The 16852-nt window shown below is 48.2% G+C and overlaps 3 protein-coding genes, 1 long non-coding RNA gene and 1 pseudogene across 4 annotated transcripts in view; 2 read left to right on the top strand and 3 right to left on the bottom strand.

The window, feature by feature from the left end:
• LOC114116224 (uncharacterized) overlaps nt 1-1930 on the bottom strand; it is a 30079-nt gene extending 28149 nt beyond the window's left edge. Inside the window, exon 1 of the mRNA XM_060419361.1 lies at nt 1834-1930. Coding sequence (XP_060275344.1) covers nt 1834-1930 — 97 coding nt within the window. The remainder of the gene's footprint in view (nt 1-1833) is intronic.
• Nucleotides 1-16852, bottom strand: part of LOC106991302 (low-density lipoprotein receptor-related protein 11-like) — a 284456-nt gene that overhangs the window by 218438 nt on the left and 49166 nt on the right. The window lies entirely within an intron of this gene.
• LOC114116073 (UL16-binding protein 3-like) overlaps nt 1-16852 on the bottom strand; it is an 83691-nt gene that overhangs the window by 43606 nt on the left and 23233 nt on the right. The window lies entirely within an intron of this gene.
• On the top strand, nt 1974-7050 carry LOC105606004 (tyrosine-protein kinase RYK-like; annotated as a pseudogene).
• Nucleotides 11471-16059, top strand: LOC114116075 (uncharacterized). The gene is made up of 3 exons (XR_009601673.1): nt 11471-11650; nt 12287-12442; nt 13785-16059. It is a non-coding gene; the product is annotated as an uncharacterized LOC114116075 (long non-coding RNA).

The raw sequence follows: 16852 nt of genomic DNA, 5'->3' as shown, positions 1-16852 counted from the left end.
TCTCCAAATTCAAGGCTTTCCTCACTGTTCCAAATCTTTCTCCTGACCTGGCCTGGCTACTGCTTCTCGAACCTACTATTTCTTCACCTCCCCCACTACCCTCCTCGTCTGTAAACCCTGTAGTCTGGGATAGGGTTTACCATCGCCTGCAACTATACTCCCATTTATATTTGTCTAAAAGATCCAACAAAGTTTCCCAATCAACCTCAATATCCTATTTCCCAAATACATCAGCAGGGATTAAAACCCAACATCTCTAAGCTGCTGCGTCAGGGTCTCTTGTGCCCTACTCACTCTCCTTACAACACGCCTATCCTACTTGTTAAAAAGCCAAATGGCTCCTACCGTCTGGGTCAGGACCTGACCCAGGGATTAAACCCAGGTCTCCTGCATTGCAGGCAGGTTCAGGCTACCATATGATACAGCAATCCCACTCCTGGGCATATATCCAGAGGTGATAGGTGATGGAGAGAGATAAACTGGGAGTTTAGGATTGACATATACACATTACTATACTTAAAATAGATAACAAGTACTTATTGTGTGGCATAGGGAACTCTGCTCAATATTCTATAATAACATAAATGGGAAAAGAATTTGTTAGAAAAATAGATACATGTATATGCTTAATTGAATCACTTTGCTGTACACCTGAAACTAACACACATTTTTAATCACCTATATACTCTAATGAATATACATTTAAATTAATTAATTAAAAATAATAAATATTGATATTGAGCCTCTTTTCACATGCCTATTGGCCATGTGTATGCCTTCTTTGGAGAAATGTCTATTTAGATCTTCTGCCCATTCTTTGACTGGGTTCCCTGTTTTTATTATTGAGTTGTAAGAGCTTTTCATATATTTTGGAAATTAAGCCCTTGTCAGCTGCATCCTTTGCAAATCTTTTCTCCCAGTCTGTAGTTTGCTTGTTTTGTTTTGTTTACGGTTTCCTTTGCTGTGCAAAAGCATGTAAGTTTGATGAGGATCTGTTTCTTTATTGCTTTTTCTCATCTTTTTGTTTTCTGTTTCTACCAGAGTAGAAGCCATCTTGTACTGGCCTTCTTTCAGGAACTTTAATTCCCCTTGGCTGGTTGCTGGGAGCAAGAGAAAGTTGTTTTGTTTTGTTTTGTTTTGAATGACAAATAATACTGGATCATTATAACTCATATAACTTTCAAAGTTGTACAATTATACAAAAAAAAAAAAAAAAAAACCGAGGGGCAAACAACCTGTAGAATTACACAGAATCCTTCTTCAAAATGCATCGGCATTGAAATTTTGGGAAAAATAAACAAATGGGACCGAAGCAAACCTGCAGAGTGATGAACTGGCCTAATTTCAATACTGCTGTGTCTCTGGGACTCAGGAAGCCGGAGGAGAGGGAGAGAGATGAGAGAAGAGCAGATCAGTGGACCGGTCAGGACACAGACGACGTTTATCAATTAAGTCTGCCACCTGAACTGGCACCGGAAACAATAACTGGGTTGGCTGAAAAGTTCCTTCAGGTTTTCCTAAGATGGTATGGAAAACCCTAAGGAAACTCAGTACAATGAAAAGGTCAGGGATCATCCAAGGCAAGCTCAAGATGGGGAAGTAGGAAGCCCTGAGCTTGCCCCTCCATGACCTTCTTGCCAGAAATTCTTCCCTGACGACCTCTGATCAATTTCTATTAATTAGGGAGACCAAAATGACAAAAATGATCTAACTAGGAAGATTCTGGCTATCAGCCCACGAAACGCCTCCAACAAGTGGGAAGAGGAGGAAGTGGCAACACCCTGGCTGCGAGTTAGCAGTGTGGGGAAGCCGCAGGTTAATGACCGCAGGGGCCTGTCCCGGGCCGGGGCGTGCGGGCGAAGCAGCGCCGGCAGCGCCAGAAGCGCAGTGTCTGCCTCCCCGGAAAGGATCGGCTCCTCTGACCTGGCATCCTCCACGCCTGCAAAATCGAGATCCAGGTGGCAAAGTGAGAGATGGGTGGCCCCGAGACCCGTCTTGGCTTCCTGGACTTGCTTCTCATTGTCTGGTTCAGCGGGACTCCCGGCGGTGAGTTCCGGGATGAACCTGCGCTCGGGGGGCGGGGGATGGGCCCGGAGGGCGGCCGGCCCGAGGAAGTTGGGTGCGTGGGGGTTCGCGAAACTTCTTGCGGGGTGGAGCAGCCGCCCTCTCCTCTTTTCCCTCCCGCGGGTCCTTTACTCCTCGGTGGCTCACCCGGGCTACTTGCGGGTTCTCCGGGCCAGAACAGGGGTGCTTTGGTGAAGCAATAATGCGGGGAGTTTGGGAGGTGACTCTAGGAGAAGCGGGGGCCAGAACGCTACAGGAAATGCTGTTGAGCCCCCCCCCCCGACCCCCCCAGGGCTCAGCGCTGCCCCGGAAAGTGGGAGTCTTGGAGCCGCCCTAAAAACCACAAGCCCTTCTGCGCCGTCACAGCCGCCTTGCTCCTGTCCCCTGTCGCAGCCCCCGCGCTCCCGCGCCAGGCTTCAGTAATACATGAACCATGAACTTCCAGATGTTCAAGCTGGTTTTAGAAAAGGCAGAGGAACCAGAGATCAAATTGCCAACATCCGCTGCATCATCGAAAAAGCAGGAGAGTTCCAGAAAAACATCTATCTCTGCTTTCTTGACTATGCCAAAGCCTTTGACTGTGTGGATCTCAAGAAACTGTGGAAAATTCTGAAAGAGATGGGAATACCAGAGCACTTGACCTGCCTCTTGAGAAACCCGTATGCAGGTCAGGAAGCAATAGTTAGAACTGGACTTCAAACAATAGACTGGTTCCAAATAGGAAAAGGAGTCTGTCAAGGCTGTAAATTGTCACCCTGCTTATTTAACTTATGTGCAGAGTACATCATGAGAAACGCTGGGCTGGAAGAAGCACAAGCTGGAATCAGGATTGCCGGGAGAAATATCAATAACCTCAGATATGCAGATGACACCACCCTTATGGCAGAAAGGGAAGAAGAATTAAAGAGCCTCTTGATGAAAGTGAAAGAGGAGAGTGGAAAAGTTGGCTTAAAGCTCAGAATTCAGAAAGCGAAGATCATGGCATCTGGTCCCATCACTTCATGGGAAATAGATGGGGAAACAGTAGAAACAGTGGCTGATTTTATTTTGGGGGGGGGGGCTCCAAACTCACTGCAGATGGTGATTGCAGCCATGAAATTAAAAGATGCTTACTCCGTGGAAGAAAAGTTATGATCAACTGAGACAACATATTCAAAAGCAGAGACATTACTTTGTCAACAAAGGTCCGTCTAGTCAAGGCTATGGTTTTTCCAGTGGTCATGTATGGATGTGAGAGTTGGACTATAAAAAAAGCTGAGTGCCGAAGAATTGGTACTTTTGAACTGTGATGTTGGAGAAGACTCTTTAGAGTCCCTTGGACTGCAAGGAGATCCAACCAGTCCATCCTAAAGATCAGTCCTGGGTGTTCATTTGAAGGACTGATGTTGAAGCTGAAACTCCAATAGTTTGGCCACCTGATATGAAGAGCTGAATCATTTGAGAAGACCCTGATGCTGAGAAAGATTGAGGGCAGGAGGCAAAGGGGATGACAGAGGATGAGATGGTTGGATGGCATCACCGACACATTGGACATGGTTTGGGTGGACTCTGGGAATTGGTGATGGACAGGGAGGCCTGGTGTGCTGCGGTTCATGGGGTCGCAAAGAGTCAGACACGACTGAGCGACTGAACTGAATTGATGATCTGCGCACAGAGCCCCTTCAGGTCCCTTCATAGTACTGATGAACTGAAGTAGGTCCCTTCCCTACTGCTCTCTGCCCTTGAAGGACCACAAGGTCCCTTCCCTACTGCCTCTGGTCCCTTCTCACTACTGCTGAAGGGAAGTAGGTAATTTACCTACTGTTCTCTCGTCCTTTCTTACTACTGCGGAAGGGAAGTAGGCCACGTCTCTACTGTTTTCAGCCACGAAGGATCAGCAGATCCCTTCTGAAATGCTCTCTGGTTCCTTCTTACTACTGCTGAGGGAAGTAGATCCTTCCCTACTACTCACAGCCCTTGAAGGACCAGCAGGTCCCTTCCCTACTGCTCTCTGGTACATTCTTACTACTGCTGAAGAGAAGTAGATCCTTCCCACAGCTTTCAGCCCTTATAGGACCAGTAGGTCCCTTCCCTATTGCTCTCTGGTCCCTTTTAACTACTGCAAAAGGGAAGTAGGCCTCTTCCCTACTCCTCTCGGCCCTTGAAGGATCAGCAGGTCCCTTCCCTACTGCTCTCTGATCCCTACTTACTACTGTTGAAGGGAAGTAGGTCCCTTCCCTACAGCTCTCCGTGCCTGAAGGCCAGACAGTCCCTTCCCTACTGCTCTCTGACCCCTTCTTACTACTGCTGAAGAGATGTACCTCCCTTCCATACTGTTCTCGGCCAAGGAAGGACCGGCAGGTCCTTCGTTGTGACTCTCTGGTCCCTTCTTACTGTTGCTGAAGAGGTGTACCTCCCTTCGCTACTGCTCTCTGGTCCCTCCTTACTACTGCTGAAGGGGAGTAGGTAATTTCCCTACTGTTCTCTTTTCCTTTCTTACTACTGCTGAGGGAAGTTCCCCTTCAGCAGTAGTAAGGAGGGACCAGAGAGCAGTAGGAAGGGAGGTACATCTCTTCAGCAATAGTAAGAAAACCAGCAGGTCCCTTCCCTTCTGCTCTCTGGTCCCTTCTTACTACTGCTGAAGGGAAATAGGCCACTCCTCTACTCTTCCCAGACCTTGAAGGATCAGCAGGTCCCTTATGAACTGCTCACTAGTCCCTTCTTACTACTGCTGAGGGAAGTAGGCCCGTTCCCTGCTGTTCTCAGCCCTTGAAGATGAGCAGGTCCCTTCCCTACTGCTCTCTGCTCCCTTCTTACTACTACTGAGGGAAGTAGCCTCTTCCCTACTCCTCTTGGCCCTTGAAGGACCAGAAGGTCCCTTCCTAATGCTCTCTGCTCCCTCCTTACTACGGCTGAAGGGAAGTAGCTCCCTTACATACTGTTCTTGGCAAAAGAAGGCATGGCAGGTCCTTCCTTATGGCTCTCTGGTCCCTTCTTACTATCCTGAAGAGATGTACCTCCCTTCCCTACTGCACTCTGGTCCCTTCTTACTAATGCTGAAGGCATGTAGGCCCCTGCCTACTGCTCTCGGCCCTAGAGGGCCACAGGTCCCTTCCCTAATGCTCTCTGGTCCCTTCTTACTACTGCTGATGTAAATTAGGTCTTTTTCCTACTTGCTCTGGGTCCTTGAAGGACCTGCGCTCTTTATCATGGATCAGTTAACACCAGCAGGGTGGCTGGGGTAGGAGCTATTTGTCTATCAAGGGCTCAGGCTGGGTGGGTGGCAGCAGGTGGCCTGGCTTCTCCTTGGCAGTGGCGGCGGACACTCATAGCAGGATGGATGTACAGGGCTGTCTCCCTGGAATGGGGATCCGGCAGGCCGCTGCTGGTACAGCCTGGGTTCGCTAGGCTGCCTGCAGACTGCCCCCCTCTCTGCCCCCCCCCCCCCACACACACTGTATCAGTGTTTGGGCTCGAGCTGTCCTGCCCTGGCAAAGTAGTTTCTGAAGTTATGATACTAAATGCAGCTCAGCTTGATAGTAACTTCGAAAAGCTTCACATCTTAGAGTTGAAATGAAGGAAAAGTTGTCATCCAGAAATTGAGGAAGGAAAACTTCAGCATTGGACAGAACAACCAGCAGAGGAACCCATTTATGATCCTATACATGCAGCCCCAGCCGTGTCTACACATGTGTTTTATATCAGCCTAGGGATTTGCTGTCCAGTTATATTTCTTGCAGTACTAGTATTTGCATCTTCATCGTATGAGAAGGATTGAACTGGAAGATAGCATCAGCGCCAGCAGTAGTTTCCAAGGGCTGTCTCACTCCCAGTCGTTCCCAGATGTCTCAGTATGTGAGAGGCAACACACCCAACAGTACAACTCCCATCTCCAGTTATCCGACCTTGTGGGTAGAGGAGGAGGATTTGAGAAGTGTTGCTCTTTTGGAGGCCAGAGCTAAGGTGAATGATATCAAGATATCTTTCCAGAGAGAGGAACTCAAAAGAAGTACTCTAAGAAGGTACCTTTTGGTGTACTATCCATGAGGTTTATGTAGATAAAAAAGATCCAGATAAAGAGCAACAAGCATTTGTAAAAACAGTTAGAGATCAAGCTTCTGAAATTCAGGGGACAATGATGCTTCCTGAAAGTTGTGAGCTACGAGATCTTCATCACAGAAATCTTCCTATTACCCATGTGTGAACAGAAGAAGGGGAAAAGCCCATGGTGGACTGCCTTACATGATCTGGGGGTATCTTAAACTGTTTTTATGACAGTGCAAATATGTAGAGGCCAATAGTCAGCAGGAAACTTCTCAACAAAACCTAGTTCTCATAGCTGCTCAGATTGCCTGTGGAACGAGCTACCTCGTCAGAAAGAAGTCATCTACAAAGACCTGGCAGCTAGGAGCTCTATCATTGATGACAACTTCAAGTTAAGAGCAAAGCCAATCCCTCTCCAACTCTTGTTCCCCATGGACTCCCACTGTCTGGGGAACAACAAAAACATGGGATCGATGGATGGCTTTTGAAAGTCTGATTAAAAATGAGTTCTGCAGCCTTCCTTGGTGATCCAGTGGCTAAGACTCCACACTCCCAATGCAGGGGCCTGTGTTTGATCTCTGGTGGGGGAACTGGATCCTGCACGCCACAACTAAGAAGTCAGCATGCTGCTACTAAAAGAACCCACATATTTATGACTCTGGCCAAATGCCCTAAGTGGACGTCTACCCGTTTGATGTGGCTGCATAACTGAAAGAGGGTTACCAAATAGCCCAGACTATCAACTGTCCTAATGAGCTATTTGCTGTGATGGCTTGTGCTGGGCCTTTGATCCAGAGGAGAGGTGGAGTTCCAGCAGCTGGCCCAGTGTCTCACAGAGCTGCGTGAAGCCCTGGGGGCCTGTGTCTGACTCTCCTCTCACAGTCCCCCAGTGTCAGGAGGAAGGTGCCTGTAGAGGCCCATTTGGAGCCAGCCAGTCACATACATCACCCAGCACCACAGAAGCACATTTCTCGTCCAGAACACCATGCCTTAGAAATGCTTTAGCATCTGAACTTTCGAAGACAGGCTTAATGATGTGGAATACTTTCTCAATATCACTTTTATTAGCTTGAGCTGAAAATGTTTTTGTAATTTTTTTACACATAGTTGCCTTTGAGGTATAGGTATATTCTTACAAAATAGTTTTTAAAATTGCTTAAACACACATATTTGAACTAACAATCTTACTACCAACTGCTTTTTCTTTTCTTAACTTCTACAAGGTGTAGTGGATTCACCTTTAAAGTTTTGCTTTTTTTCACTAATCTTGGGAATGATTTGTCTTCAACATGCAGTACTTGTTCTTAGGAAAATAAACACTGTCCGGCAGCTAAGGGCTAATGCCCCCACTCCTTTATTACAGAGTAGCTATCTTGGTCCAAAGTGCCATATAGGAATCCACAGGTGTGAGCAGAGGATAGTGGCATTATAACATCTCTAGCATCACATCTAGGCCAGCTGCTGGTGGGTCTTGTTTGTTCCTTGTGGCCCTGCTTATGCCAAAACACATAATCGCTTCTATCCTATGACGGCTGGCCTAGTTGAACTAATAACATGGGGTTGATGAGCACACATCACGATCGAAACCCCAGTCCATGACCAGAGGCCTCATCTCTGTCAGGCCCCAGGCCCACACCAGGAGCCACATTTAGATGGTGTGACTTTCCCTGCTGCAAGTGGCATGGCCTGGCTGCAGGACACTCAGGGTCTGTGTTGTGAGCCTTCAAGTAGAAAATTGCACCTAGCACCTTTCTGACCACAGATCGCTCTGATGGCCCTGGTGCTGCTGGGTCATCTGCCCAAGAAGCAGCTCCAGCCATGCTCATCGTTCACCAATGTGACTGCTTTTGTGCTGGGACAGCAGGTTGCAGCAGAGACCTAGGGTCTGCGAAGCCTCAAATATTTCTTCTGTACCATTACAGGAAACCTAAGGCCACAGTGGTATTAAATGGAGATAGGATAGGGACCACACCCCTGCAGCCCTCTAAAGGACTGTGTACACGGACGATTGGAGCATGGGGAGGTAGGGTCTGAAGTTTCAATCTGGAATTCACTAATATGGTAGCCTTCACCCCACAATAATTTACTAGCTACTCAGGTCTCCATGCCTGTCACAAGTCCAGGGTATGTGAAGTGACCACTGTGTGGTCTGTGGACCCAGTGATAACCGCTGCAAGCAGAACCTGGGACTGCAGTCCATTGATGGCCTGGTACTCTGAGCATCGCTTCATCACTTGGGGACCATGATGATGCTACGGTTCCTGTGCCTGACGTTAGAAACACACTAGTGCAATGTGAATGTGAGAGTAGTTTCTGCTTCTGCAGGTTCACTTACCCCAGTAAATAACCATGTGGCTCTTTGGGAAAGAATGGAAGGACTTTTGCACTAGATGTGGTGATGAAAGGGCCCTCCTCTTTAGAATGTGGCTTCTAACTTTGGTGGCTGAGATCTGAGAAGTGACTCAGATCTGGAAAATGGGCCTGGATCAGATGTTTGGTAGGGAGGCTGCCTTTGACTTCCTGATCATCCAGCCTTGTGTTCTGTCTCTCTTTATTTCTTTCAGTGGTCCAGTGAGTTTGTATCTAGGTTCCTGCCCATCTGTTTGCCTTTAGGATCACCCTGTGCTATGAGCCAGCATCATGTTCTCTGCAGTCAGGCCCTGGCTGGCATTGAGACTCCATAAGCACTTTGACCCCTGCACCTACTTTTCTGCTGCCCTAGAGCACCCCCACCTGGAATCTGATTTTTCCACAACTTCAAACCCTGTTCCTGATAGAAGCCCACAGGAACACGGTCTCCTCCCACCATCCCTGACCTTCTGCAAAAGTCATCCTTGAGCTATTGGAGATGCTTCTCATCCACGCTTTCCTCTTGGGCTCCATGGAGTCCATCAGGCTTTCCCAAGGAGCTGGTGGGCTGCACACTTTCCTGCCCTTTCATACTGTGTCTTCCCTGGCAGATTCACTTCTCTGAGCCTTGGATCCCCTCCTCTACCACCTGCCTCGGAAGTTCTAGACTTTCTCTTTCATGCTGTGTAGGCCAGGCCTTTCTCCAGTCTTCCAAGACCCATTCTAGTTGAAGATCACTATGTCTCCCCGGCCTTGCTAAACCCAGTGACCCATAATTATAAACTCTCCCTTCCCCAGCTTTGGGTTCTGTGCTCATCCTCCCCACCCCACCCCCACTGGCTGTGATCTGCTTCCTCAGGAACAGCCCCCTCACCCTCTGCATCTCCCACAGGACAGTCAGAGAGAAGCTGACAGTCCTCTGGATTTAGGCCTTTTCTTCTGAACCAGCCTGGCCCATCCCTGGGAAACGTATGTGTCTGTTAGTGCCATGTGGGGAGCTTGTGAGCAGAGTGGAAATGGGGCACATGCAGGGTTGTGGTGTTCTTGCCTGACTGAGGCTTCTTCGTCTTCCTCAGCTGTACCTGGTGAGGGTGCTGGGGGCAGCAGGCAGAGCCGTCCTGCTCTTTCAGCCCAGCCCTGCAACCCAACTCTGCTCTCACAGAACTGGGGGAGGAGGCCTATGGGTCTTCTTCTCCCAACCTCACCCTTATTGCACTTTGCCTTCACAGATGCTCACTCTCTTTCCTATAACTTCACCGTCGACCTTCAGCCCGGACGTAGACAGCTGTGGTGTGAGGTCAAGGGCAGGTGGATGGAGAGGTTTTTCTCTCCTATGATTGTGGTCATGCTAAGATCATATTCACAAGTCTACTAGGAGAAGAAGTGAAAACCATAAAGGCCTGGGGTATACAGGTCGAAACACTCAGAGACATCAGGGACTGGATCAAGGACCAACTGCATGACTTTACACTGGAGAAACGCATGGCCAGAGGTGAGTTAGAAAGTCCAAGTACAGGAGGGCCAGATTAGGGGCTCAGCTACATTCACTGTTTATAAGTAAAAAATATAATTGGATATTGGTCCTTCCCTATAGCCTGTTCCGGGCGCCACTTGTCAGGGTCTAGTCCTGGTGGATTTAGGGTAATTTGAAGCAGGGACTGAGTCGGCGATAGATTTCAAGAGAGATAAGAAAAGAATGTTGTAGATAAGAAAATAGATAGAAAGAGGCTGATATTTCTTGGTTTACATAGAAAGCCAATAAAACTTCAATATAAGAAGTTTGCCCTGTTCATGGAGGCCACAGGTGTCCTCCTGGTCTCCCGAGGGAGTGAAGACGCAGAACATCTTTCCATTTAGGTCTTAGAAACCCGGGCAAATAAGTGAACGCAGGGAGCCTCTATGTTCTAAGGGATCAGCCTGAAAAAAGAGAGGGAGAGAGAGAATGATTGACACGGGAGACCAAGCTGTTTTGGTGAGCAAGACCTCATAGATTTATTTTTAAAAGGACTATTATATCTTTTTCACAAATGATGTTGTGTACAATATCTTTTGGCCTTGGAGACCTGTGAAACATTTTAAGACCCTCTTTTGATAAAGGCTGTTCAACCAGAAAAGTTATTTTCCCTTGAAGTGTTTTTTCTTTATATGTCTAATCTATGTCAGCCTCAGAAAGTATCAAACAAAGTAACATTTTTCATGGAGCAAAGGTGCAGTAAGTTACAACAAAGAAAAAACCAATTAGCTCAAAAGTCTGATGTGGTTAGTTTCAAGGCTACATTTTATTTTATTTTATTTTTTTTACATTTTAACTATGTTAACAAATATACTCCCAGATGCACAGTGGGTAAGAGATATGGGAACTTAGCAACAAGTATTGGCTCAACAGTGAAATCATATACCAGCGCTACTCTAATAACTTTTTAACTCATTGAAAGGCTCTATGGTGCCTCTCACAGTTGGGAGGGTATAAACAATCACATGTGTAGTTGTAAAAGTCTGGGTAAGGCAAGTTAGAGAGCCATAAGAGGGGTCTGAGCCAAAACACTCCTTTTATATGCAGGAGACTGTTAGCTGGAGCTCTAAGTTAACTCTTTCCAGAGAAAGGTGGTGGGGGGACAGCCCCCTGTTAATGTCAGAAGAGTTGGTGAGAGCATAATGCAATAAGGCAGGCAGACTGTGGTTTGGGGGGCAGATGTTTGAGAAAGCCCAGGGGGTTTTCCTCGAGGCCTGATCTCGCCTTTGCGTTTTGTCAGGACCCTTTCCTCATGACCTTTGCCACGGGTGGGATACCCCATGCTGGCTCCCAGCACCAGTGGAAGGAGTGGCCTTTGGGGAGAGCAAAGGGCCACATTAGCTGGGCCACGGGAAGTGGACCCAGGTGGGGCAAAGAACCTGTCAAGCCCAGAGGCTGAGCTCTTTCTTTCCCATGGTGGGAGCAGACCCCCTCACCCTGCAGGCCAGGATGGCATGTCGCTGTGAGGATGACAGACACATCAGTGGATCCTGGCAGTTTGGCTTGAATGGACAAATGAGCCTCCACTTTGATTCGGAGAATGGCCACTGGAAAGTGGATCACCCTGGAGGCGGATGGATGAAGGAGAAGTGGGAGAGTGACAGGGCAGTGACCGACTTCCTGAAGAAGGTCTCCATGGAGACTGTCGGGCTTGGCTTCAGGCTTTCATGGTGCGCTGGGAGGAAATGTTGAAGACCACGGGTAAGTGAGAAGGGAGGAGAAAGTGATTGTCCTCTCATGGTGACATGGACCCACTCCCGTGTGTGTGTGTGTGTGTGTGTGTGTGTGTGTGTGTGTGTTTGAGGAAGGGATCCATCAGGAGGTGAGTTGTTCCTGGGAGAGCAATGACCTGGGGATACTCTGTCATATCCTTCCTCCCCCACCTCCTGACGTCTCTCCTCACAGCACAGGCCTTTGGTCAACTCAGCATGGATTTTTGCTAATTCCAAACCTGTAGACATCTTTTTGATTTCTGGGGTTTATTTCTCACTGTACCCTCTTTCCAGAATCTTCTTTCAAATGTCACCAATTCTTCTTCTAGAAATCTGTCAATACCACCTCTGCTGTAGCTCCTGAGGACTGTATCCTCATGTCACCATCTCTGATGTCATAGCGGGATTGAGTGCCTGTGTTGGAAACCTTGCTCCCCCATTAGCTGTCAGAGCCCTGTGAGGAGTGGGCTCCTCCCTTCCCCCTGTCTTGCCTGAGGATCTATCTCAGGGGCTTCCATATGATGGGTGTAAATTCTGCATAATAGGGGTACTGAGTCAGGAGAGCGAGGAGGCATCTGCCGAGCTTGGGGTCTGGACAAGGGCTTCACTCTTGCTCTCCTTGCAGCATCACCGACCACGGTCCAGCCTGCAGTGCAGCCCACAGTCCCGCCTACAGAGCAGCCCATGGCCCCAGCCATCAGTCCCATCACCTGGATCGCCCTTGGGGTTCTTGCCATTTTTGTCATAATGGGCATCGTAGCCTGGATCCTTTAAAGAAGAGGTACTGAGGGCAGAATTCAGAGGGAAGGCAGGGGCACAGGGCCTAGTGTGGGGACAAGGAGGGGAGTCCCACAGGCTGAGTCACAACTGTTGCTGCTCCAGGAGCAGAGGCCTAGCCTATCCCCTCCCCACAGTCTCTACTGTGGGGCTCCTGCTTGCCTGCTTGCCATGCCACTTCATATGAGAAGAGGCCTTTGGAGTAGGGTCTGCAAACGCCTTCCCACACCTTCCTCCTGGATTTGGGAATCCCATGCAACCCCTGCCCTTCACTGAACCTCCTCATCCTAGAAATGAGCCAGGTGAGTAAGACCTCATATAACCTGACAGCAAGAACTCAGACAAGCTCAGGCCTCAGTTCTGATAGCTCCTCACTGTCAGATGACAATGGGAAGTGGGGGGGGGGGGGTGGCTGGGTGCAGGAAGACTGGGGGCCTGTTGAAGTTGCACAGACTGCTGGCTGGCAGGGCCCAAGGGTAGGTGGTGTGAGAACAGCAGGCATCAGGGCGAGGGCAGGACTCACGGGGGCTGAGAGCAGCATGGGGGCTCCACGTGATGTGTCAGCAGGAAGGGGACCCACACAGGGGCCAAGATGAGAGGGGCTGGGCTCTCATCCCAGGAGGAAGGGGTGGGAAGGCCTTTACAGACCCAACTCCAAAGGCCTGTTCTCACAGGAAGTGGCTTGGGTCAAGCAGGCAAGGCAGAAGCCCCACAGGAGAGACTGGGGGAAGGGGTGAGGCCAGGCCTGTGCTCCTGGAGCAGCAGCAGTTGTGGTTCAGCCTGTGATTTGCACCTCACCAGCCTTCTGGCGACCCAGAGCCCCATCACTGAGCGGCCCTGCCTTGAGCAGAGGTGCCCGGGTATGGTGGGCCTGAGCTGGGATAGAGACGCCCAGCTGGGGGGACCAGGAAGAGATGGGGGCAAGGACTCTGGTCCTGAGATCTGTGTGTGCTGCTGGCTCAGAGGCTGGAGGGGAGCGAAGGAAGGAGGTTTGCCTGCAGCCCCTCAAGGCTGTCAGGAAGCAAAGCCCCTCCTCTGGGGACCTGCTCCCTGGTCCTTTAGGCCCCCCTCGGGGAGGATCCAGACCTCAGTAAAGGGAGCAGATTGATTCCTCACTGGCTCCAGTCCTGAGCCTGAGCAGGGGGTGTCAGGGCCTGGGGTGACTCTGTGATGCAGGAAGGAAGGAGGAGGTGACAAAAAGCTGCTGGGCCTGGGGTGGGGGTGGGGGTGGAGGACATAGGAGCCCCTCAGTGAGGGCGGGGCTGGGGGGGTTAGGGAGGGGCAGCCCCAGGAAAGTGACAGGAGTTCCTCAGCCTTCTGGACCAACACCTGTTTCTTTTCTACAGGAGGCGGTGCTCCCAGGAAGCCCCTGACAGGTGCTCTGTTGGCCTCAGGACTCAGTCTTTCTTTGGTTGCTCTTCTTCTCCTGTGTTCACTTTAGTGCCAGGAGAGCAGACCTTAGGAATCCCAAGTCTGTCTACCAGTTGTAATGACACGGTGGCTGCACCATCTCGAGTCTCTTGTCCCATCTGATGAGCATCCTCCTCAATATCTTTAATTTTTTAAAACCTAATTTCTCTTGGTGCTGAGTGACGGAATCCCTGAACTGAAACTTTCAACTATTTGAACAAGAGATCTCCACAAACAGAACTCTTTTAGTCTTTTTCTAGTTTTTGGAGAATTAGACTTTTCCCTGCATTGTGACCTTATTCTTACAAATGATGATATTGCTGGAAAAATACATCTGCTATTACAGGACTCAGGGATTTTTTTCTATGTCCAGAGAAACAACTTCAGTGTGTTTTCAATGGAACACAATTTTACGTTGACTGATTCCCTTCATGATTTATTACCCTATTGGCACTGAGTCTTGCTCGATTTTTTGTGACCCCATGGACTGTAGCCCACCAGGTTCCTCTGTTCATCAGATTTCACACCAAGAATACGGAAGTGGGTTCTTATTTCCATCTCTAGGGGCTCTTCCTGACTCAGGGATCAAATCCTTGTCTCCTGTGTCTCCTGTATTGGTAGGCCAATTCTTTACCACTAGCACCACCTGGGAACCATTTATGCTGCTGCTGCTGCTGCTAAGTTGCCTCAGTAGTGTCCGAATCTGTGCACCTCCATAGATGGCAGCCCACCAGGCTCCCCCGTCCCTGGGATTCTCCAGGCAAGAACACTGGAGTGGATTTATCTCCACACAACTATGGACACCTTATCTTCGTCAAAGGAGGCAAGAATGTACAATGGATTAAAGACAATTTCTTTAATAAGTGGTGCTGGGAAAACTGGTCAACCATTTGTAAGAGAATGAAACTAGAACAGTTTCTAACACCATACACAAAAATAAACTCAAAATGGATTAAAGATCTAAATGTAAGACCAGAAACTATAAAACTCCTAGAGGAGAACATAGGCAAAACACTCTCCGACATAAATCACAGCAGGATCCTCTATGATCCACCTCCCAGAATACTGGAAATAAAAGAAAAAATAAAGAAATGGGATCTAATTAAAATTAAAAGCTTCTGCACAACAAAGGAAACTATAAGCAAGGCAAAAAGACAGCCTTCGGAATGGAAGAAAATAATAGCAAATGAAGCAACTGACAAACAACTAATCTCAAAAATATACAAGCAACTTATGCAGCTCAATTCCAGAAAAATAAATGACCCAATCAAAAACTGGGCCAAAGAACTAGACATTTCTCCAAAGAAGACATTTGGATGGCTAACAAACACATGAAAAGATGGTCAACATCACTCATTATCAGAGAAATGCAAATCAAGACCACAATGAGGTACCATTTCACACCAGGCAGAATGGCTGCAATCCAAAAGTCTACAAGCAACAAATGCTGGAGAGGGTGTGGAGAAAAGGGAACCCTCTTACACTGTTGGTGGTACAGCCACTATGGAGAACAGTGTGGAGATTCCTTGAAAACTGGAAATAGAACTGCCTTATGACCCAGCAACCCCGCTGCTGGGCATACATACTGAGGAAACCAGAATTGAAAGAGACACATGTACCCCAATGTTCATCACAGCACTGTTTATAATAGCCAGGACATGGAAGCAACCTAGATGTCCATCAGCAGACGAATGGGTAAGAAAGCTGTGGTACATATACACAATGGAGTATTACTCAGCCATTAAAAAGAATACATTTGAATCAGTTCTAATGAGGTGGATGAAACTGGAGCCTATTATACGGAGTGAAGTAAGCCAGAAAGAAAAACACCAATACAGTATACTAACACATCTATACGGAATTTAGAAAGATGTTAATGATAACCCTGTATGCAAGACAGCAAAGAGACACGGATGTATAGAACAGACTTTTTGGACTCTGTGGGAGAGGGAGAGGGTGTGATGATTTGGGAGAATGGCATTGAAACGTGTACTATCATGTAAGAAACAAATCACCAGTCTATGTTCAATACAGAATACAGGATGCTTGGGGCTGGTGCACCAGGATGACCCAGAGAGATGATATGGGGAGGGAGATGGGAGGGGGGTTCAGGATGGGGAACTCATGTACACCCGTGGTGGATTCATGTCAATGTATGGCAAAACCAATACAGTATTGTGAAGTAAAATAAAGTAAAAACAAACAAACAAACACTGGAGTGGGTTGCTCTTCCTTCTCCAATGCATGAAAGTGAAAAGTGAAAGTGAAGTCACTCAGTTGTGTCTGACTCCTAGCGACCCCATGGACTGCAGCCTACCAGGCTCCTCCCTTTTACTGATCCTTAAATTAATATTGCAAAAGAGTTAAGTACTTCATGCCTGTTTTCTAATCCAGGAGAAAAGTCATGGTATTTGAGCCTTCCCCCTGGTTATGGGGTTAAATAAAACCAATGATAATGCTTTATTTCTTGTGGAAACAGAGAATTCCTAAACAAACATGGAGTCCAGTTGTGGAGTGATGTTTAAATTCTCTGGATTTTCAAATGTATATTTCACCATATCCCAACACTAGGTCATATATTCACCCTACTACGCAGCCATCCCAATGTTAGTTCTAGGCTAGAAGTTCAGTTCAGTTCAGTTCAGTCGCTCAGTCGTGTCTGACTCTTTGCGACCCCATGAATCACAGCCGCCAGGCCTCTCTGTCCATCACCAACTCCCGGAGTTCATCCAGACTCCCGTCCATCGAGTCAGTGATGCCATCCAGCCATCTCATCCTCGGTCGTCCCCTTCTCCTCCTGCCCCCAATCCCTCCCAGCATCAAAGTCTTTTCCAGTGTGTCAACTCTTCGTATGAGGTGGCCAAAGTACTGGAGTTTCAGCTTTAGTATCATTCCTTCCAAAGAAATCCCAGGGTTGATCTCTTTGAGAATGGACTGGTTGGATCTCCTTGCAGTCCAAGGGACTCTCAAGAGTCTTCTCCAACACTGCAGTTTAAAAGCATCA

This window comes from Ovis aries, chromosome 8, assembly GCF_016772045.2.
Source record: "Ovis aries strain OAR_USU_Benz2616 breed Rambouillet chromosome 8, ARS-UI_Ramb_v3.0, whole genome shotgun sequence".
NCBI classification, from domain to species: domain Eukaryota; kingdom Metazoa; phylum Chordata; class Mammalia; order Artiodactyla; family Bovidae; genus Ovis; species Ovis aries.
The sequence above is the reverse complement of the archived record's forward strand: the minus strand, read 5'-3'. Positions and strand labels throughout refer to the sequence as shown.